Below are 16,665 nucleotides of genomic sequence, written 5' to 3' on the forward strand. Positions count from 1 at the left end.
GAACTTATTGTGTTAAGATGACAATGTATTTGTCCAAATTTAAGTACTATACTTGAATAGTTTATGGATCCCAACAAGGCCTCCAGAAGAAGGTCTGCTTTTAGATACCTCTCTCTCTCTCTCTCTCTCTCTCTCTCTCTCTCTCTCTCTCTCTCTCTCTCTCTCTCTCTCTCTCTCTCTCTTACGCAGGGGATTGAACACAGGCTTGCTTAGCCATATCCCCTGCCCTTTTCATTTTTGAGACAGGGTTTATATTACATTGCTTAGGGCCTCACTAATTTGTTGAGACTTACCTCAAACTTGTGATCCTCCTGCCTCAGCTTCCCGAGTCACTGGGATTCTCTTTCTCTCTCTTTCAGTTTCTTGCCTATGTTTCTAGCATCTTGTTTTGGAAAGAACAAGAAACAGGCAAAGGATGGCAAAGGCATAGAGAATGGGAGTTCTTGATTCTGTTTTGAAAACAAGAAGAGTAGAGTGTTGATCTTGCATCCTCTGCCTCTGGTGGTGCTGGCTCAGGACCTAGCAAGGCTTCTCTTTGAGAGTGAGGGTGGGGGTGGGAGTAGGGGGTGGGGGGTGTAGGCAGGGTTCCTCAGGATAGAGGTGGGGATTCTGGGTCCGCCCACCGCAGCCATGTCAGTGATATGGCACCTCCTTCCACATCACAGCACTCCACTGTCACACTGCCTTCACAGTGACCTCCAGTGGTTCATCTGTCTGTTCTGGAAGTCTCTGCACTTGTCCCTTGCTGTGACTGTTTCCTGTGTCCCAATCTCCTTGTTCTCCACATGCATATATTCATACATAAAATGTCAAAATGTAGCTTTCTCCTGAGTACCCCCAGCCTTCAGTCTCTCCCCCTGTGCCCTACAAATACTATAGTTCTGAAAAGAAAATTATTTTCCCTTTAAAACAGATCTCAGATGCTTTAAGTTTGTTATGTGTTTTGTACTTAAAGAAAATATGATATTAAATAATTCTCCTCCAAATTCATGACACCAATAGGTACAATTTCAGATCTCCATGCAACACTGTGAATTAAACTTAATTTGTTAGAGACCCTGTCTTTTCCCATCTCAGAAAGCCCCATTTGATTGCATGACATTATACTCCCTCCTAACTCATTTCAGTATTTTTAAAAACTTCCTTGTTGAGAAAGTTGTTCAAGTGCAAGTTGCAGAATCACTTTCTTTCATGGGCTTTTTGTTTTGTTTTGTGTTTGGTGGTGCACACTGTAGTCCCAGCTGCTCGGGAGGATGAGGCAGGAGGGTCACTTGAGCCCAAGAGCTTGAGACCAACCTGGACAACAAAGCCTTCTCAAAAAAATAAAATAATAAAAACATAAACTCACATGTGCTTTAAGCCAATCATATATAACAAAATGAATCTTCTGTTGATCTTAAGTGTCTCAGATCTATTTTTAATTATACATGCAAAGTTCAGTACACAATTAAAAGATACATTCATATTGTATTTATTTTCTTCTATCCAAAAATGGGAACATATTTTACCTACATCATTATATTTGACAATAACATGGAAAAGTTTATTTTAACATTGAGTTGAAGACAAAGATTTTTAAATTATATATTAGGTTTACAGCCAAAGATAAATTAATGATTACATACTTTTGAAAAGAAATGGATAAAATGTCCCTTATAGAAGTTGTCTGCCATTGAAATTCTAGGAATCATTTTACTATTACTAAAATGAGACAAACTTGAGATATTGGACAGAAATGTTTTCTAGACAATTTTTAAAAATGGCATATCTCCACTAAAATTACAGCTGTCTTTCTTTATACTTTGACAGGAAAAGAAAGCAAGAAGGATAAATTATCTTAAATGGTGAATACTCTAAATATATCTTTTACAAAGTTTTAGAATGTAATTCAACCAAAGAAAGAATTAAGTGTTTTAACAAACATGCAATCCTTGAGCGTTTCAACTCCACTGTGGGTCATTTCAAAACTAAAGGGACTCATTTCCATGGATTAATTTAAGATCAATAATGTGCCTTTGTCCATATGACTTAGTGCTTAGAAAGTAAACTTTAAAGTCAGGAAATTATAAAGAATAAAATGAAAGAAAAAACTTTGGCTTGGGACAGTGTCTAGATTATATTATTTTTGTGCTGGGTATCCAAACTGCTTTCAGTATGACCACGTGTTGAAGCAGATTGACAGCTCTTCAGTTGCCAAATCAAGGAGACACATTGCATATCTTTTCCTCCTTGTGTAATGTGTTTCCTGTCATGGAATCCTGCTTTTTAAATAACACTTTTTCTTGTGGAAACCACTGAAGTGTCTTGAATGTATGTAAATCTGTTGAAATAGTCTTTGACTTTGGAATTTCTAACAATGACAGATTAAAACACACTAAACAATTCATTGATTTGTTCACTGCTTACAAAAACATTTGGCTTCAAAGGGATATGTATGTTTGTCAAATGCTAAAGTGCTTAGCCACGAATGCTGTAACTCATGCTTTCTAAAAACTGGAGCATCTGCACATATTTCTCAGTTGCTCTGTAAGAGTTAGATTACTATTTTAAAGTGGGTACATAGGCAGAATTGCAATCCTCAATTGTGCATCTCATCAACCCTGAGAGAGCAAGGTCAGAATGATGGACCAATGAAACTGTCCAACTCTAGACATCATTTTGAGTTCTGCCATGTAGTTTTCACCTCTTTTCTTCTACTAGATTACTATATGAACAGTTTCCTATTTTTCTTGCATTTTTGTAGGGCCTTATTTTTAATCTGTCCTATAGGAGTGAGCTACTGAAATCATAATGGGCAGGGACATAGCAGGTGTGGCTGTGTATTTTACCTTTGTGATTTTATGTTTAGTCTTTTAACCAGGTTGAGCCTTAATTTTTTCTCATCTGCAAGATGAGAGTCATACCACTTACCCTGCATCATCGTTGTAACAGTTGATGACATTGTGCATGAAATGTACCAACATGACAACATTCTCATTTTTGTACGTTTCAAATTTTTCTTAAGTTCTTTTACAAACCCCATAATATTGTCACCTAGGACCTCATTTCCTCCACCCTTGACACTGCTTTCCCGGCTTCTAGTTTTGCCCCTTCAAAACTCTCAGTCCCTTACAAACCTGTCATAATGGCTCAAGAATTCTTAACAATCAATTTTCTGAATCTTTTAAATTTCCTAACTGCATAAGAAAGCAAAAGCCATTGGAATAGAAAAATATTTACAACTACTAACCATATACTACTAAGGTTTATTGAACTTCATGCTAAGCACATTTCTGAACACCTGAACATCATTAGCTTAATCCCCAAACAACACTATGTATGGACCTTCATCTCCATTTTACAGATGAAGAGGCCAAGGGAAAGAGAAGTTGAAAAACTTGCACAAGTGTACACACCTAGAATGTGGCAGGGTCAAAATTCCAACTCTCACTCCCATCAGGAAGTAAGATTCAAGGTTTTCTTTACACATACAAGGGCTCAGTGATCTGCAACCTAGCTCACCACCCGCCACTCTTCCTGCATTTGCTGCCCAGCATGGCCTTCTCTAGAATCACTGAGCCACTGGTAGCTCCTCAGGTTCTTCCTCAGTCAGGTGATTCCTCTGCCTCCTTGGCTCCTCCTGCCCTTGCTGCCGCCTCTGGCACAAGGGCTTTCTTACGCTTCAGGGCACCAGGCCTGCTCTCACTCTGGGCTGTTCTTCTAGGAAAGAGCCTTTCTGGCTTTGGTCTCAGCAACCCTTTTTGGACTGACATCCTAGAGCTACCATTTATTAGCTTTTAGCCCTTCTGATCCCTTTGAACCTCTGTTGCTTCCTCTGTAAAATGATCATAAAACTTGATGTCCACACTTCATAGCATGTAGGATTCTATGAATAATCACTCCAAATAACAGGTGTCCCTTGAAAATGTGGTTCCGGAACCACTGGAAAGAAAAATGACACATGCCTCTTTTGAAGTGTTTTTCAGTTTTTTCTGCTTTTATTTTCCACATTTTGACTTTCAAGATCTCTGTGTAATTTAATGGTGACCATAGCAATCGGTCTCTTTGTCAGTGGCAATCCATTGTGAACATCATCCACATGCTTCTTGTGCTGTATCACATTTCATAAGTGTTGTTTTAGGCCACTTGGGTGCTTTTAGATTGTGCATGAACAGACAGTTCATTGCACTCTTTCCAGTGAGGGTGATGTCCAGGAAGCATTCTGTGCAGAATAACTCCATATACCTGATTCAAGAGCTTTGGCTCTCTAGATCAAGAAATAGCCCATGAAGATAGGGACATCCTGGTGTCAAATTATTCATGCTAGGAAATACCCAGAAAGAATTGCAGTCCCCAGTTTCTCACTTTCTCCTAAGTAGAACATTGCACAACTTTTCTTGCCTTTCTCTGTCCCTCCAAGACACGTCATGCTGACACCTTGCTCCTATATCACAGGTCTGGTGTGGCGGAGGTTGCTGCAGCAACGGCACACACAGGGTAACTTTCCCCCGTAACTATGGTGGTTGAGACATGAGTCAGTTGAAATATTTCATGGAGTTTTTATTAGTATATGATGCAGTCCCATGTCATCTACAGTTCCTGGCCCGTCCAGGACTTCCACAGGATGATGCAGAACACTCGACACTTATCACCTTCAAATGTCAGATGGGCCAGGGTCCTCTCACAGAAGCCACTGAGGTTGCTGGTTCCTTCTGCAGCCTCCCTGATGAATACCTACACTAAGAGGCAAGAGTAAAAGCCAGCCCCCAGTGCTGGAACTCTGTTTCTACCATGGTGTACCCTGTGTGCCCCAAAAGCAGCAATGACCCTGGTTGATGATCAAGGAGCTCCTCTTTTCAACTAGGGAACTGGATAATGATTCAAATCCCGGGAGATGTATTTTCAACCCAGTGCCTGAGACGAACATGTGCTGAAGAATAAGGGTGGAATTATTGTAATTCTCTATGGGGATTTATGAAAGTGGGACTTCACACTGAATATTGACTAAAACTAGCCATAGAGTTATTGATGGCTTCTAACATGGATTTCGTTTATTTTTCAGACATGGAGATGACTTGATTGTGACTCCATTTGCTCAGGTAAGCATACTTCAGTGAGCAGGCTGACTTCTCACAGATCTGCAAATTGGTTTGGGAGGATTTGTTCTGTTTCTCAATTTAGTTTTAAGGTAAATTAAATTATAAATACAAATTGTGTAGTTCATCCAAGTAATTTATAGGCAATGCTAGAAAATGTGCCTCTGACTCTAGAAATCTGTTTTCTATAAACTGTAGACCCAAAGAGTGTCTAGAGATAGAGAATTTTAATAGGCCTGTATATTTTAACTGACACTGGCGCTAGAAGCAGAAGACTATATTGTAGATTAAATTACATTTAATAAAATTAGGTACCTAATCATTGCTTGAAATTCAATCATACAATACAACCTGATACCTTATTTACTCCTTTTTACATGTGTGATTGGCACAAAGATTTAGTCCAGTGATCTGCATATGTTTATTCATTTTCAGCATACAAATCATGAAAATACTTTAATCACATGACATAGATGCAAGAAGTTGATGAGATGATCTGAAGTGTTCTTGAGTCTGTAGAAAAGGGTTAATGAGTGGATGTGATTTGTAAAAACCAGTGATTCTCAACCCTAGATGCAAGTTAGATTCACCCCGATCACTCTTATCCCAAAGTCCAGACTGCGTGCCTGTGGATTCGAAAAAATCTGGGGATACAAGCATTTGTATTTTTCAAAGGCCATAGTACTTTTACTATGTGTAAGAGAAGTTAACAGCCCCTGATGTAGACAACTAAGGACAGAACGGGATAAAACTTATATAAACTGGGTCATGAAGCCCATTTAGAAACCAATACTGACTAAGAAGAAATACTAAATGTTGAATTACAAGTAGTACTGAGAGGTTATACAGATTATAATCAGAGGTATGTCATAAACAGCTATAGTACCTCAAGCAACTTATTTAAGTTCTCTGAATGACTTTGAGGAAGGCACTGAACTTTTCCAAGTCTGCTTCCTCCTCTGTTAAATAATTTGGGAGTACCCACCTCATAAGGTTGTTAAAAGGTTAAAACAATACTGGGCTTGCAAAATGTTCAGAATTTCCAAAAATTTTAATGTTTAATAAATTTTAATTATTACTGGTTTAATTGTATAGAGATAAAGTGCTCTTTTCACTCTGAAATGTCATCACAGGTATGATTTTTAAAAATTAATAGTAACAGTGTTTGATTTTGCATAGTTTTTATTTTTAAAAATTTTCTGAAATAATTTAGACCAAAATTATAATCAATCCATAAATAACAGAATGTCTAATGGTGATTTAAAAAATTAATGCTGGCAACTATGGACGGAATGTGATCACCATCCATTCTACATGATTAAAGTCCTGTTTGCACAAGGTTTTGCTGGAGATCATGAATTCTTTCTAGTACTTGTATTTTTGTGTCAAAAAATTTACACTCTTGTTTTAATTGTATTTAGTGATAGCAAAATTTTTATGAAACTGAGCTTTTAATTAATTACTGCTGAAAATTTATAATTTTACATCTAAGAACTAAGAGTTAGGTGAACAGGCAAATCAGGCAAAACAATATAAACGACCATTACCAAATATAGAACCAATCATCCCATCATGAGTTTATTCGGGTAGCTAGCTAAAACTAGAATTTCTAGATGTTATCATTAGAAAAAAATGTATCTAAGAATGTTGTAAAAAATGGGAAAAAAATCTGTGTAATACCTTGTCTTCTTACTTCAAGTAACATTTATTAATCTCTAAGAAATTAATAAATTTAACTTGGTTCCTGCCTTCAATGCTCTTAAATTCTAAATAAGTCTAGCCTTTTACATAATTAAACTTCTATAATGTCTCTATAATCTCCAAAAAATCAATCAAATTTCTGTATACTGGGAAGTTGATACATATTTTATATACAAAATATCATTTATGGATATTTTACAATGATTAATACCCTTGAAATTGGAACTCTGAATATAAACTAACTCTTTGCAATATTCAGATATATCCGATGTCTGAAAATAACCTGAAATATACTTAAGGAGAGTTTACTTATCATCAACTAAGGGACTCCTTCACCTTGTAAAAGGTGGTCATTGCCCCAGGTGCTTGAATTCTTTTTAAGAGGCTTCACCACAGTTTCCATAAGTGGACTTTTCCTGAGGCACTAGATCTGGAAAGCTATACTAAAATATAAGAAAGAAAAGGCTTTTTAACTCTGAGCAGTTTAAGCACTGATACAGCATCCTTGGGAAAGCAAATGAGACCAAAGGCCTTCTCTTAAGCCATGTTGGGCCCAACAGGCATATTTTGTTGACATAATTGTCATTGCCTCAAAAAACAGTGTATAATACAGGACAGAGCACTTACCATTTAATGCTAAATATTATAATGCCAAAAATGTAAAATATTTGTGTTGCTTGAAGCTATGTCAACATTATTTGGTCTGCATTCCCATAACTGATTTTAGCCAACTTGCTCAGAAAAATGTTTACCAAGTAAGCCAAAGAATCATACCCTCTTCTTACCATGCATGCTTTGGATTTGTAATTTCACACCAAATTTTGGCGAAAATTTGCAGTGAGAGCCACACTGTTCTCAAAATGCTTTTGCATTCAAACTTTAGAAAAATCAATATAAGCAATATAAGCAAAAGGAAGAAAATTATTATAATTCCCAAGCCCCAAACAACTACTGTCGACATTTTACTTTATATCCAATTAGGTTTGTTTTGCTGGGTGTTATGACTTTTCTTATGACGCCTAAAAACAGGCCCCCATTGTCCAAAATCGTCAAAGACCTTCTTCCAAGCCCGTCGCATCCTCATCTTCTTGAGGCCTGAGTGCAGCCCCCAAACATGAAAGGATCCCTCCCTGTTCTTTCTAAACCATGCCTTCCTGTGCTTTGAAACGAATTAAATACTAAATTACAAGAGAACTTAGGAAGTCACAAAAAGATATATCCCACTGTTGGATGGGGCTGAAACTAAAACATCTTGGTTAGACCTGATTTTCAGGAAGGATCTTACAATATTATCCCTCATGTTTTGTTCTAATATCAAAAACACTCTCAGAGTGCTAGAGTTCAGCCTAAACTATCTTCTATCTCTAGTGTCTTAGGCTTTTCCATATAAGTTCAGAATTTCTTTGATCCCTAGAAAAAGTTCCAGCTTTAATTAGTTTGTATACTTCCATTTCAAAACTGAAATTCTGTTGAAATCTTTTGATATGAGTATTTCCTTAGGCATGGAGGTTGAGTGTTGAGAGCAACCCCACTGCCCTTTTCCTCCCACAAGCTTAACAACTTGGCCAGACTTCTTGGGGGACCAAGAGCACTATGGAGGCACAACACTACTGAGTACTGTTGGAAATCGTCCTCTGGAGTCAGCTGTCTCTGGTCCGCAGTCTCACAGTTTGCAATTATGACAACCTTATAAAACTCTAAGTCTCCTAGAATTCTCATCTGGAAGTCTGTAATATTGAGAGAAGTGGAATCTTTGATGAAGCAAAAGACAGGAAACACCCACCCAAACATTATCTTGGTTCCCTGGGGAGAGCCTCACATCAGTCAGTCTAGAGGCATGTGCCTGACCCAAGAAGACTGGGCAGGAACACCCGCATGATTTTGCCTTCTCTAACCAAAATATAGCACCTACAATACTTTTAGGGAAAAAATATAGTAGTTATTAATACTGTAGAACATTTTACTATTCAGTTGGTAATAGAGCATTACCAATATATATATATATATATTTTATATATATATAAATATATATATATATATATTTTTTTTTTTTTTAATGTCCTCATTTCACCCCATAGAGAGATCTTAAGATCTCATCACAGTCCCTAAGTTTGCAGGACCCACCAGGCCCTCTCTGTGAGGCAATGGAAGAAAAGAGTGGTCTCATTTCAGTTGCTTCCCCCTTCCCCAGAATTTCCTTGAACTTAATTAGTATGAATGACAACTAGCATCTTTCTAGATATGTGAACTCTTGCTACAGTAAATCATATGAAATTGTCAATAACTTGTTGACATAACAAAAACAATTTCATATGGTTTGACCAAAACATAGTAGGAAGAGAGATTTTCTTTTCTATCAAAATAAACTTTCTATCTGCTGCATCATTCGAAGTGGACTCCAGCATTTCTTCTGAAGATGAAACCTGGACCAGGAAGGCTTTCACCTCACAGGGTTACACCCACCCCACCCGCATCTCACTGTCTGGGTTTTACCGCCACCTAGTGGCAGAAGGTGTACATGGATTGAAAAACAATCCTCAAAACTCTCCTTGGGACTGTTGTTCATTACTGATTCATGAAGCCCACATTTTTCTGTCAATTTTGGTGAATCCTACTGATCAATAGATGTTTAAAAGCACATAAGGGAGTCTGAGAGCTGTGTGTATAAATAACATCCCACTCCACAGGCTGGTGTATGAATCATCTCTGTCCACAATTTTTCTGTAGTACTATCAGCATTCCTACAGTGTGTATATATTTATCATTATTCCTGAGGTATTTTTGATCTTGATCAGTTACATGTTACTCGGAGGAGAAGAAGAGAAAGCAGTGACCTTAATTTTCTGTCACTGAGCCAAGTGGAAGAAACCCCAGGGTCCTCTTTGGTTAACAGCATTAAGAAGGGAAGAGAATTATAGGGGCAATAAAGCTCTGACTACAGCTCTTAGAGGGCTGAATTCAGAGGGGGTGAGAGCAGCCCTGGAAAAAAAGCAAAGAATAATGGAGACTTAACTCAGGGGCTCCAGTAAAACTGATTCCATTTCTCCCACAGCCTACAGTAACAGCTGCTTACCTCTTGGTGTCCCGCAAAGACAAACCCAGTGATATTTGGAATGAAGATTCCCCAATCAGCACCCCTTAAAAGATCTGTCTGAAACTTTTATTGGTACTTTGGTGAATGTCACATATGCCATAGTGCTAAGGATAATAGTTAACACTTAATCTAAAATGTATAAAATACTGCTTGTCCTATCACCCCCCCCCCCCACACACACACAAGCCACAATGACCTAAAACGTGCACACACAGGGTTATTTACTACAGCAGTGTTTGTAAAAGCAAACTGTAAGAGACAGCCTCAAAGTCAGTCAGTCAGGGACTGGCAGCTGCATGCCTGAAGGTCAGACTACTGCTGGTTGGGGGTACTTTTTCTTCCATTTTTTGTTTGTTTGTTTGTTTTATTTTGAAATAATTCACCAATATAAGAGAATATATCTAGTGACTACGTAAAGCATGAATAATAGTAATACTAATAATGGACAGGTTAAGAAATAGAATACTATGAGTATTTTAATGTCACCGAAATGTTCCTTTCAATGTTCATCTCTCTGCCTCAGAAATAACAATAATTTTGATTTTGACTTAATTATGGAGGTGAAACTTTTTGCTATAGTCTCGTTTATATTTAACTTCTACAGCAGGCAAATATATAACTTATTTAAAATAAATACAGAAAACGTAAAATCCAAAACAAAATAATCTACCTTAATATCTTTATTATTATAACACAGGCAAAATCTATTTACAAAAAAAATTTCTTTTATGAACTAATGTTTCCTTTCCTGAATTAATTTCCTTTCAAATAAGTATGGAATGTGATTTACCTGCAATATTATTTATATTTATCAGCTGTCAAATGCAGTGAATTTAGCAACAGCATATTATGATAAAATCCTCAGAATTCTCAGGTTAAAATTTTGCCTAGAAAAAGGATCAATTACATAGTGCAATAATCTTATTTAAAATGCTTTTTAAATGTGTTCAATATTCACTTCTTAAAACATAAATTAAGCCTGCATGATTTAATGACAGTGGATCATTTATCCAATTTATTTCTGCATCAGTCAAGATTTCATGCCTATTGAAAGACATCGTGGTCTGATGTCAACAGTTAGCTATTTGAATATTCCGTCATAGGCAGTGTGACCTTTCAGAGCTGTTGGTTGTTTATGTGTGGTAATGAGCCAGGATTTTCCAGTGACTGAGTTAATCATGGTTGGCTCCTTAGGAAGCACCATAGATTTCTTCAGTGGAAATGCTGTAGGTCACTGTCCCAATGCAAAAACTTCCATTGACTAACACAATGTCAATTTTTTCTTGAAGTCTGAAACATTTTTGTCTTGGAAAAAGAAACAATAAACTGACTTTAGATCCATGCCAGATGAAAAAACTCTGGAGACAATTCTGGAGCCTTCGAGCAATTAGAAATTTGGGTGGGGGGGTCCTTGAAGTACCACTAATAGTCATTAAATAAATTTGCTGTGTGCATGCCAAATCATTAATCAAGTGAAATGCTACCCTAATGGAATCATACACACAGAGTGCTTTTCTTAACACTTAACCTGTCATTTCATATAATCCTCACTCCAATCCTGTGAGTTATATATCACTGTCACAGTTTTGTATTTAAGGAAACTGAGGTATAGAGAGGCTTATGTAACTTGTTCAAGTTCACACATTTAATACTTAATGGAGTCAGCCAGCCTGGTTTGTCATGCAATAATACCCTAGTACATACCAGGACATTTCAAGTCTGTGTTTTAGGTAAATTTAGCATTCTAGTTCACATCCAGATCACCTATAATCCCACATAGTTTAGGATCCACCCTGAGGAAATGAACCCATTCTAGGAAAAAACCAGGGGAGTAGATTCATGCAAGTATATGTCCTAGGCTCACTTCCATTCCTGGACCACTTTCCAGTCCCAACTGGAATTGGAAAAGGGGGCTATCAGAGATGGTGGCATCTTTTCCAACTTTGAAATCTGTGTGGATATATTGCATCTAGGTATTCAGTCATTCAGTAACTTTTTATTGAGTGTTTTCTGTGTGCCAGGAGGTATGCACATATAGAACAGTAGCATATTATGCGAGAAATGCCTCCTTGGGGACTTCTTGTAATCCACAATCTTAACAAAGGAAAAGACCATCTGTGCACTAGCTAGAATAGCCACTGGCAAAGTGAAAAGCAATCTAAGATTTACTTAACTTGCTGACTTCAAATCATGGAACATGGAACTCGTGATGAATTCTTAAAGAGAATTTGAGAGTAATTTTAATTTTTATCCCTAAAGTAAGTCTTCATTAGTTTTTTATATTATACTATTTCATATATGCAGAAAATGTAACCATGCTACATATACGTTGCTTGGGATATTGTATTAGCAACTTGGAAATCCAAGAATGCTGTGGAAACTACTGCTACTGTGACCATATTTGTAAATAATGAGAAGGGACTTCTGGAAAATTTTGGCACTGTGACCTCCCTGGGTTTCATATGGATGCATGCAAACTTTGCTAAGTGCTGGGAGACTCTTTAGTAGTATATGAAAGTAAGTTATAAATATTATCAGACTTCCTCTTAACAAACCATTTTTAATTGCACTTAAAATGACCCAAGTTTAAGACATCTAAAGAATTTCTTTTTGTTGTAGGTCTTAGCCAGCCTGCGAACTGTACGAAACAATTTTGCTGCATTAACTAATTTGCAAGATCGAGCACCTAGCAAGTAAGTTATTCTTGAGTCCTGTCCTTTCTGCTGACCATTTAAAGAGTGTCATCTCAATTTGAATTGAACTCAAGACAAAATATTAGAGTTCTCTGAGTCACTGCCATGCTACCTAATCATGAACATTAACAAGACATCAGATGATGCCCTGCTAATTTACTATAAATACTATACTAATACTAATTTACTATAAATACTATAAATAAAGTGTAGTGATGATTCTAACATCAGAAATGAAACAGTGATAAATCAATGTGGTGATTCCATCTGTCATAAATTACCTGGCATGATCCGTCTTCTGGCCAGTTATTTACACTAAAAGTAACTTTATAGTTTTGACTTACTTCATAAATTTACCACAGGCAAGTAATCTCATCATACCTTAATGTCATCTCAAAGTCATCCTGTTAATTCTAAGACAGCAATTAACTGGAGAAACACCAAATCTCAGCAAAGATCTTTGATTCTCCTGCTGTCATTCATTGACTCTCTGAGCAGCAGCTTTTATGGAGCAATTAATAAAATTAAGATCGATGTAATAACAATAAAAGTATTTGAGAGAGATTAAGTTGAGATGGAAAATGATTAAAATTGGGGGATCCTGATAAATGGAAAAAAATCTGAAAGGAGAAAGTAAATTTTGCTAGATTAAATGAGAGACTGATAAACTATTATTCTAATATGTTATTTTTAAAAAGTGTTATGAATAATAAAGTATCACCAAAATATCAGCCTGGAAGAATTTTCCAAAATAAAAAAAAAATTCAAATGAATATAAAGAGGATAGTGAGTAGAAACTTATTAGGGATTATAGCATATCTGAGTCTATAATATTTCATAGTATTTACTACTTCTTAAAGAATATGAAAAAATGTGAACTTTTCCACTCCATATTAACATAATTTCCCTCTCCAATTCACATTTCCCCGATGAACAAGAAGCTGTGGCCATTACACAAGCTTGCCCTATGATAGAGAAAGTTTTTCTAAAAAAAAAAAAATCAGTGTAAGTGCCACAACACAAATAATTGGGGTGGAACTAGAACCTTGCCCACTTGTGCAGATGATGCATTTTTAGTTTTTTTCTCAGCCTGAATACGTACCTTCTTCTTCTCATTCACTTGGCTAACTGTGATTCATTCTAAAGGTCACAGCTTAAATATAATTGCTTTGGGGGCATTGTCCCTCACACTGCAGGATGTAGACATACAGCGACCAGTCCTGGCTGGCTAACGTGTCTTTCCATCTCCACCTGGTTGCATCCTGTTATGAAAGAACATTTTTCCCTGGGCCCTGGTTGCCTGATCACCTCACCTCTTTGCTCCTCAGCATTGGCAGTTTCCAGTGAGCAGGGGTGTGGCTGGTTCAATTAGTGTTTCCAGTGCCTGTCATAACACAGAGTAATTGCTCTGTTTTAGTCAGCTTTTTCATTGCTGTGACCAAAAGACCTGACAAGAACTATATGGAGAAGGGAAAATTTATTTGGGCTCATGGTTTTAGAGTCTCAGTTCATAGATGGCTGCCCCTATAGTTCTGGGCCCAAGATGAGGCAGAACATCATGGTAGAAGGGTGTGGAGGAAGAAATCAGCCCAGAACATGGCCACCAAGAAGCAGAGAGAGCGAGAGAGCTCCACTTAGCAGAGACAAAACATAAACCCCAAAGTCATGCTCCCAGTGACAGGTATCCTCTAGCCACACCCTACCTGCCTTCAGTTACCACCAGTTCATCCATTTCAGTGGATCAAGCCACTAATTTGGTTACAACTCTCATTTTGCCTCATTTGCATTGTCTCACACATGAGTTTTTAGGGAATACCTCATTTCTAAATCTCTGCAAAGGCTCCTTAGCTGAAAGTGTAAAGTGGTAATTGAGCATTTGAAACCTGGGGGTGTGACTTGAGGAAACCATTCCTTGCTAGTTGTGTTTCCTTATGCAGCATGGTCAACTGTAAAATATCAGGCTGACCTTGATAGCCCCCTTGGGGCTTTTGTTATTCAGTAGGTTATGGGTACAATCACCTTACCTTTTGGAAAACCTCAGCTCCACAGGAAAATTGAAATTATTGGTTGTCACTCTAAAATTTGTAGCTTCAAATTTCATGTAAGAAATCAAGGTCTTGTCTTTAGAAGGGAAACAAGAAACTAACTTCCTTTAAGCTTCCTTTGGATGTGATTACCTGGGTGCAAGCAGCAAGCAGTGTGGCAGACAGTTAATCTAACAGGTGTGATGGTATTACACTGACCCTTCTGTCCCAAAAGAAATGTATTTTGACCCATTTTATACAAGGCAGAGGTTCTCAACTTATTTACAGGGACAGAATAGATTAAAATGGAAAGGAGGGAGAAAGAAAATCATAGCTAACACCTGAACTTACACCTACTTTGACTAAGTGCGTATTATCTGGTAGACTCTAAATCAAGCCCAGTGCGTGGTCTCCCTTTTGGTTAGTGTAGATTTGTACCTCCTTTATTGATTCAAAACAAATCAGCTTCTTGGGGTGTCAGACTAGTAGAATTCAATCTCTACACAGCTGGACTCTGCTGTGCTTGGTATACAAAGAGGGCATCACTGGCATGAAGCATGATGACTCTGAAGGAATCAGAATCCAATTGCCCAGCACTCACTGTGTTGCTGGAACGTTTCCAATCTCACTGTTGAAATTTGAAAAAGGCCCGTGCTGCCTTTCACAGGCTACCTTTTTCTTTACTTTAGTCCAGGAAGAACTCATCCAAAGCCTGACCTCTGGATGGGTACTCTGGTGTTAGCCCATTGCGGGTGATCTTCTTGCTCTTTCTTGTCCTTTAGACATTTTTTTTAATCCCAAGAGTGAGTTGTGGCTCATTCTTTATTAAATAATGTGTCAATGTTACCATGGATTCAGTGACTACTAGTTTCTGCTTCCTGTTACTTATTGAGATGTCAAGTTCCCAAGTGTCAGTGGGATGATGGATAAAATAAGAATTAGTAACGAGTCAACCATCGGGTTTTCCAAAACTATAGAAAAGGATAAATGTTTATTTGTATTTTTTCCCAGGAAAAAGTCAATTTTTTCTGAATTTTCACAGAGCAAGTATAAAAAGTAGTTCTTTAGCAGTCATCAATGTTTAAGTCATTTGAGTAAACTCTAGCCTACAACTATATCATCCTGAATATCCCCAATCTCATCTAAACAGTAAACACTTGGCAAGAAGAAAAGTAACTACTAGCATAGAGAACAAAGCTATTGCAGAGCGACAGTTTAAAACATTGACCTTTTTGTTTTATGAAGCATTTATCAAGTTCAAATTCACATTTTTCATTTCTTCTCTTTCTCTTCTGTGGTGCTTGGGATCAAACCCAGAGCCTTTGACATGCTAGGCAAGTGCTCTACCACTGAGCTATATCCCATCCCCCACTTTTATATTCATAATAAAAAAAAAAAAAACTAAAGTCAGAAGAAATAGTGTGCATTTTCAATCAAACACAAAAATTCAATCCCAAGCTGGCATCAGTGAACCTAAGAGCAATGTCACAGAGCCAGAGGCTACATGGAACCAGTGAGAATTTACAAAACACCAAACTGCTTTCTGTAAGCCTCCCCAAGACCTGCTAGAATAGTTACCAGTTCAGCAGGGCAGATTTAAAGAACCTGCCACCATCCCACATACATGTGGTTATCCATTCAGCTTCCACAAAAGCATTCCAAGTTAAGACAAAGAGTAGACCTAGGATCACATTACCTTGATTCAAATCTCAGCTGTCTTTCTTAGAACAGATTTTCAACTTCCCAAAGATTTATCTTTCTCACTGGGAAAATAAGAACCATGAGTCTACAGGCCTTAAGGCTTTTTGTCAGGATTAAGTGAGATAATTCATTTAAAGTGCTCATTTAGCACAGCGTCTGACAGACACTAAGTGCTTATTAAGTGTAGCCACTGGAAGAAGCACACACATACAAACCTCAAATATTTTGCAGACATCCTTAAATGTATCTATTCTTAAAGTGTTTTCAAAGAGGGCAATAAGTTAAAAGCTATCAATTATAAGTAACAATTTTGTAAAGTTATATTTCAAAAAACTTTGGACATTCCATAGTGATGTTCTTTTCAACATACTTTATTG

The 16,665-nt window shown here is 37.3% G+C and overlaps 1 protein-coding gene across 11 annotated transcripts in view; it reads left to right on the forward strand.

Annotated features, from left to right (window-relative positions):
• The window catches only part of PDE4D (phosphodiesterase 4D), a 1,241,089-nt gene that overhangs the window by 1,053,459 nt on the left and 170,965 nt on the right, over window positions 1-16,665 (forward strand). For all 11 annotated transcript variants that reach the window (XM_079144026.1, XM_079144025.1, XM_079144027.1 and 8 more), the window contains 2 exons: window positions 5,042-5,078; window positions 12,490-12,563. In XM_079144026.1, coding sequence (XP_079000152.1) covers window positions 5,042-5,078; window positions 12,490-12,563 — 111 coding nt within the window. The remainder of the gene's footprint in view (window positions 1-5,041; window positions 5,079-12,489; window positions 12,564-16,665) is intronic.

This window comes from Sciurus vulgaris, assembly GCF_902686455.1.
Source record: "Sciurus vulgaris genome assembly, chromosome: 6".
In the NCBI taxonomy this organism is placed as follows: Eukaryota; Metazoa; Chordata; class Mammalia; order Rodentia; family Sciuridae; genus Sciurus; species Sciurus vulgaris.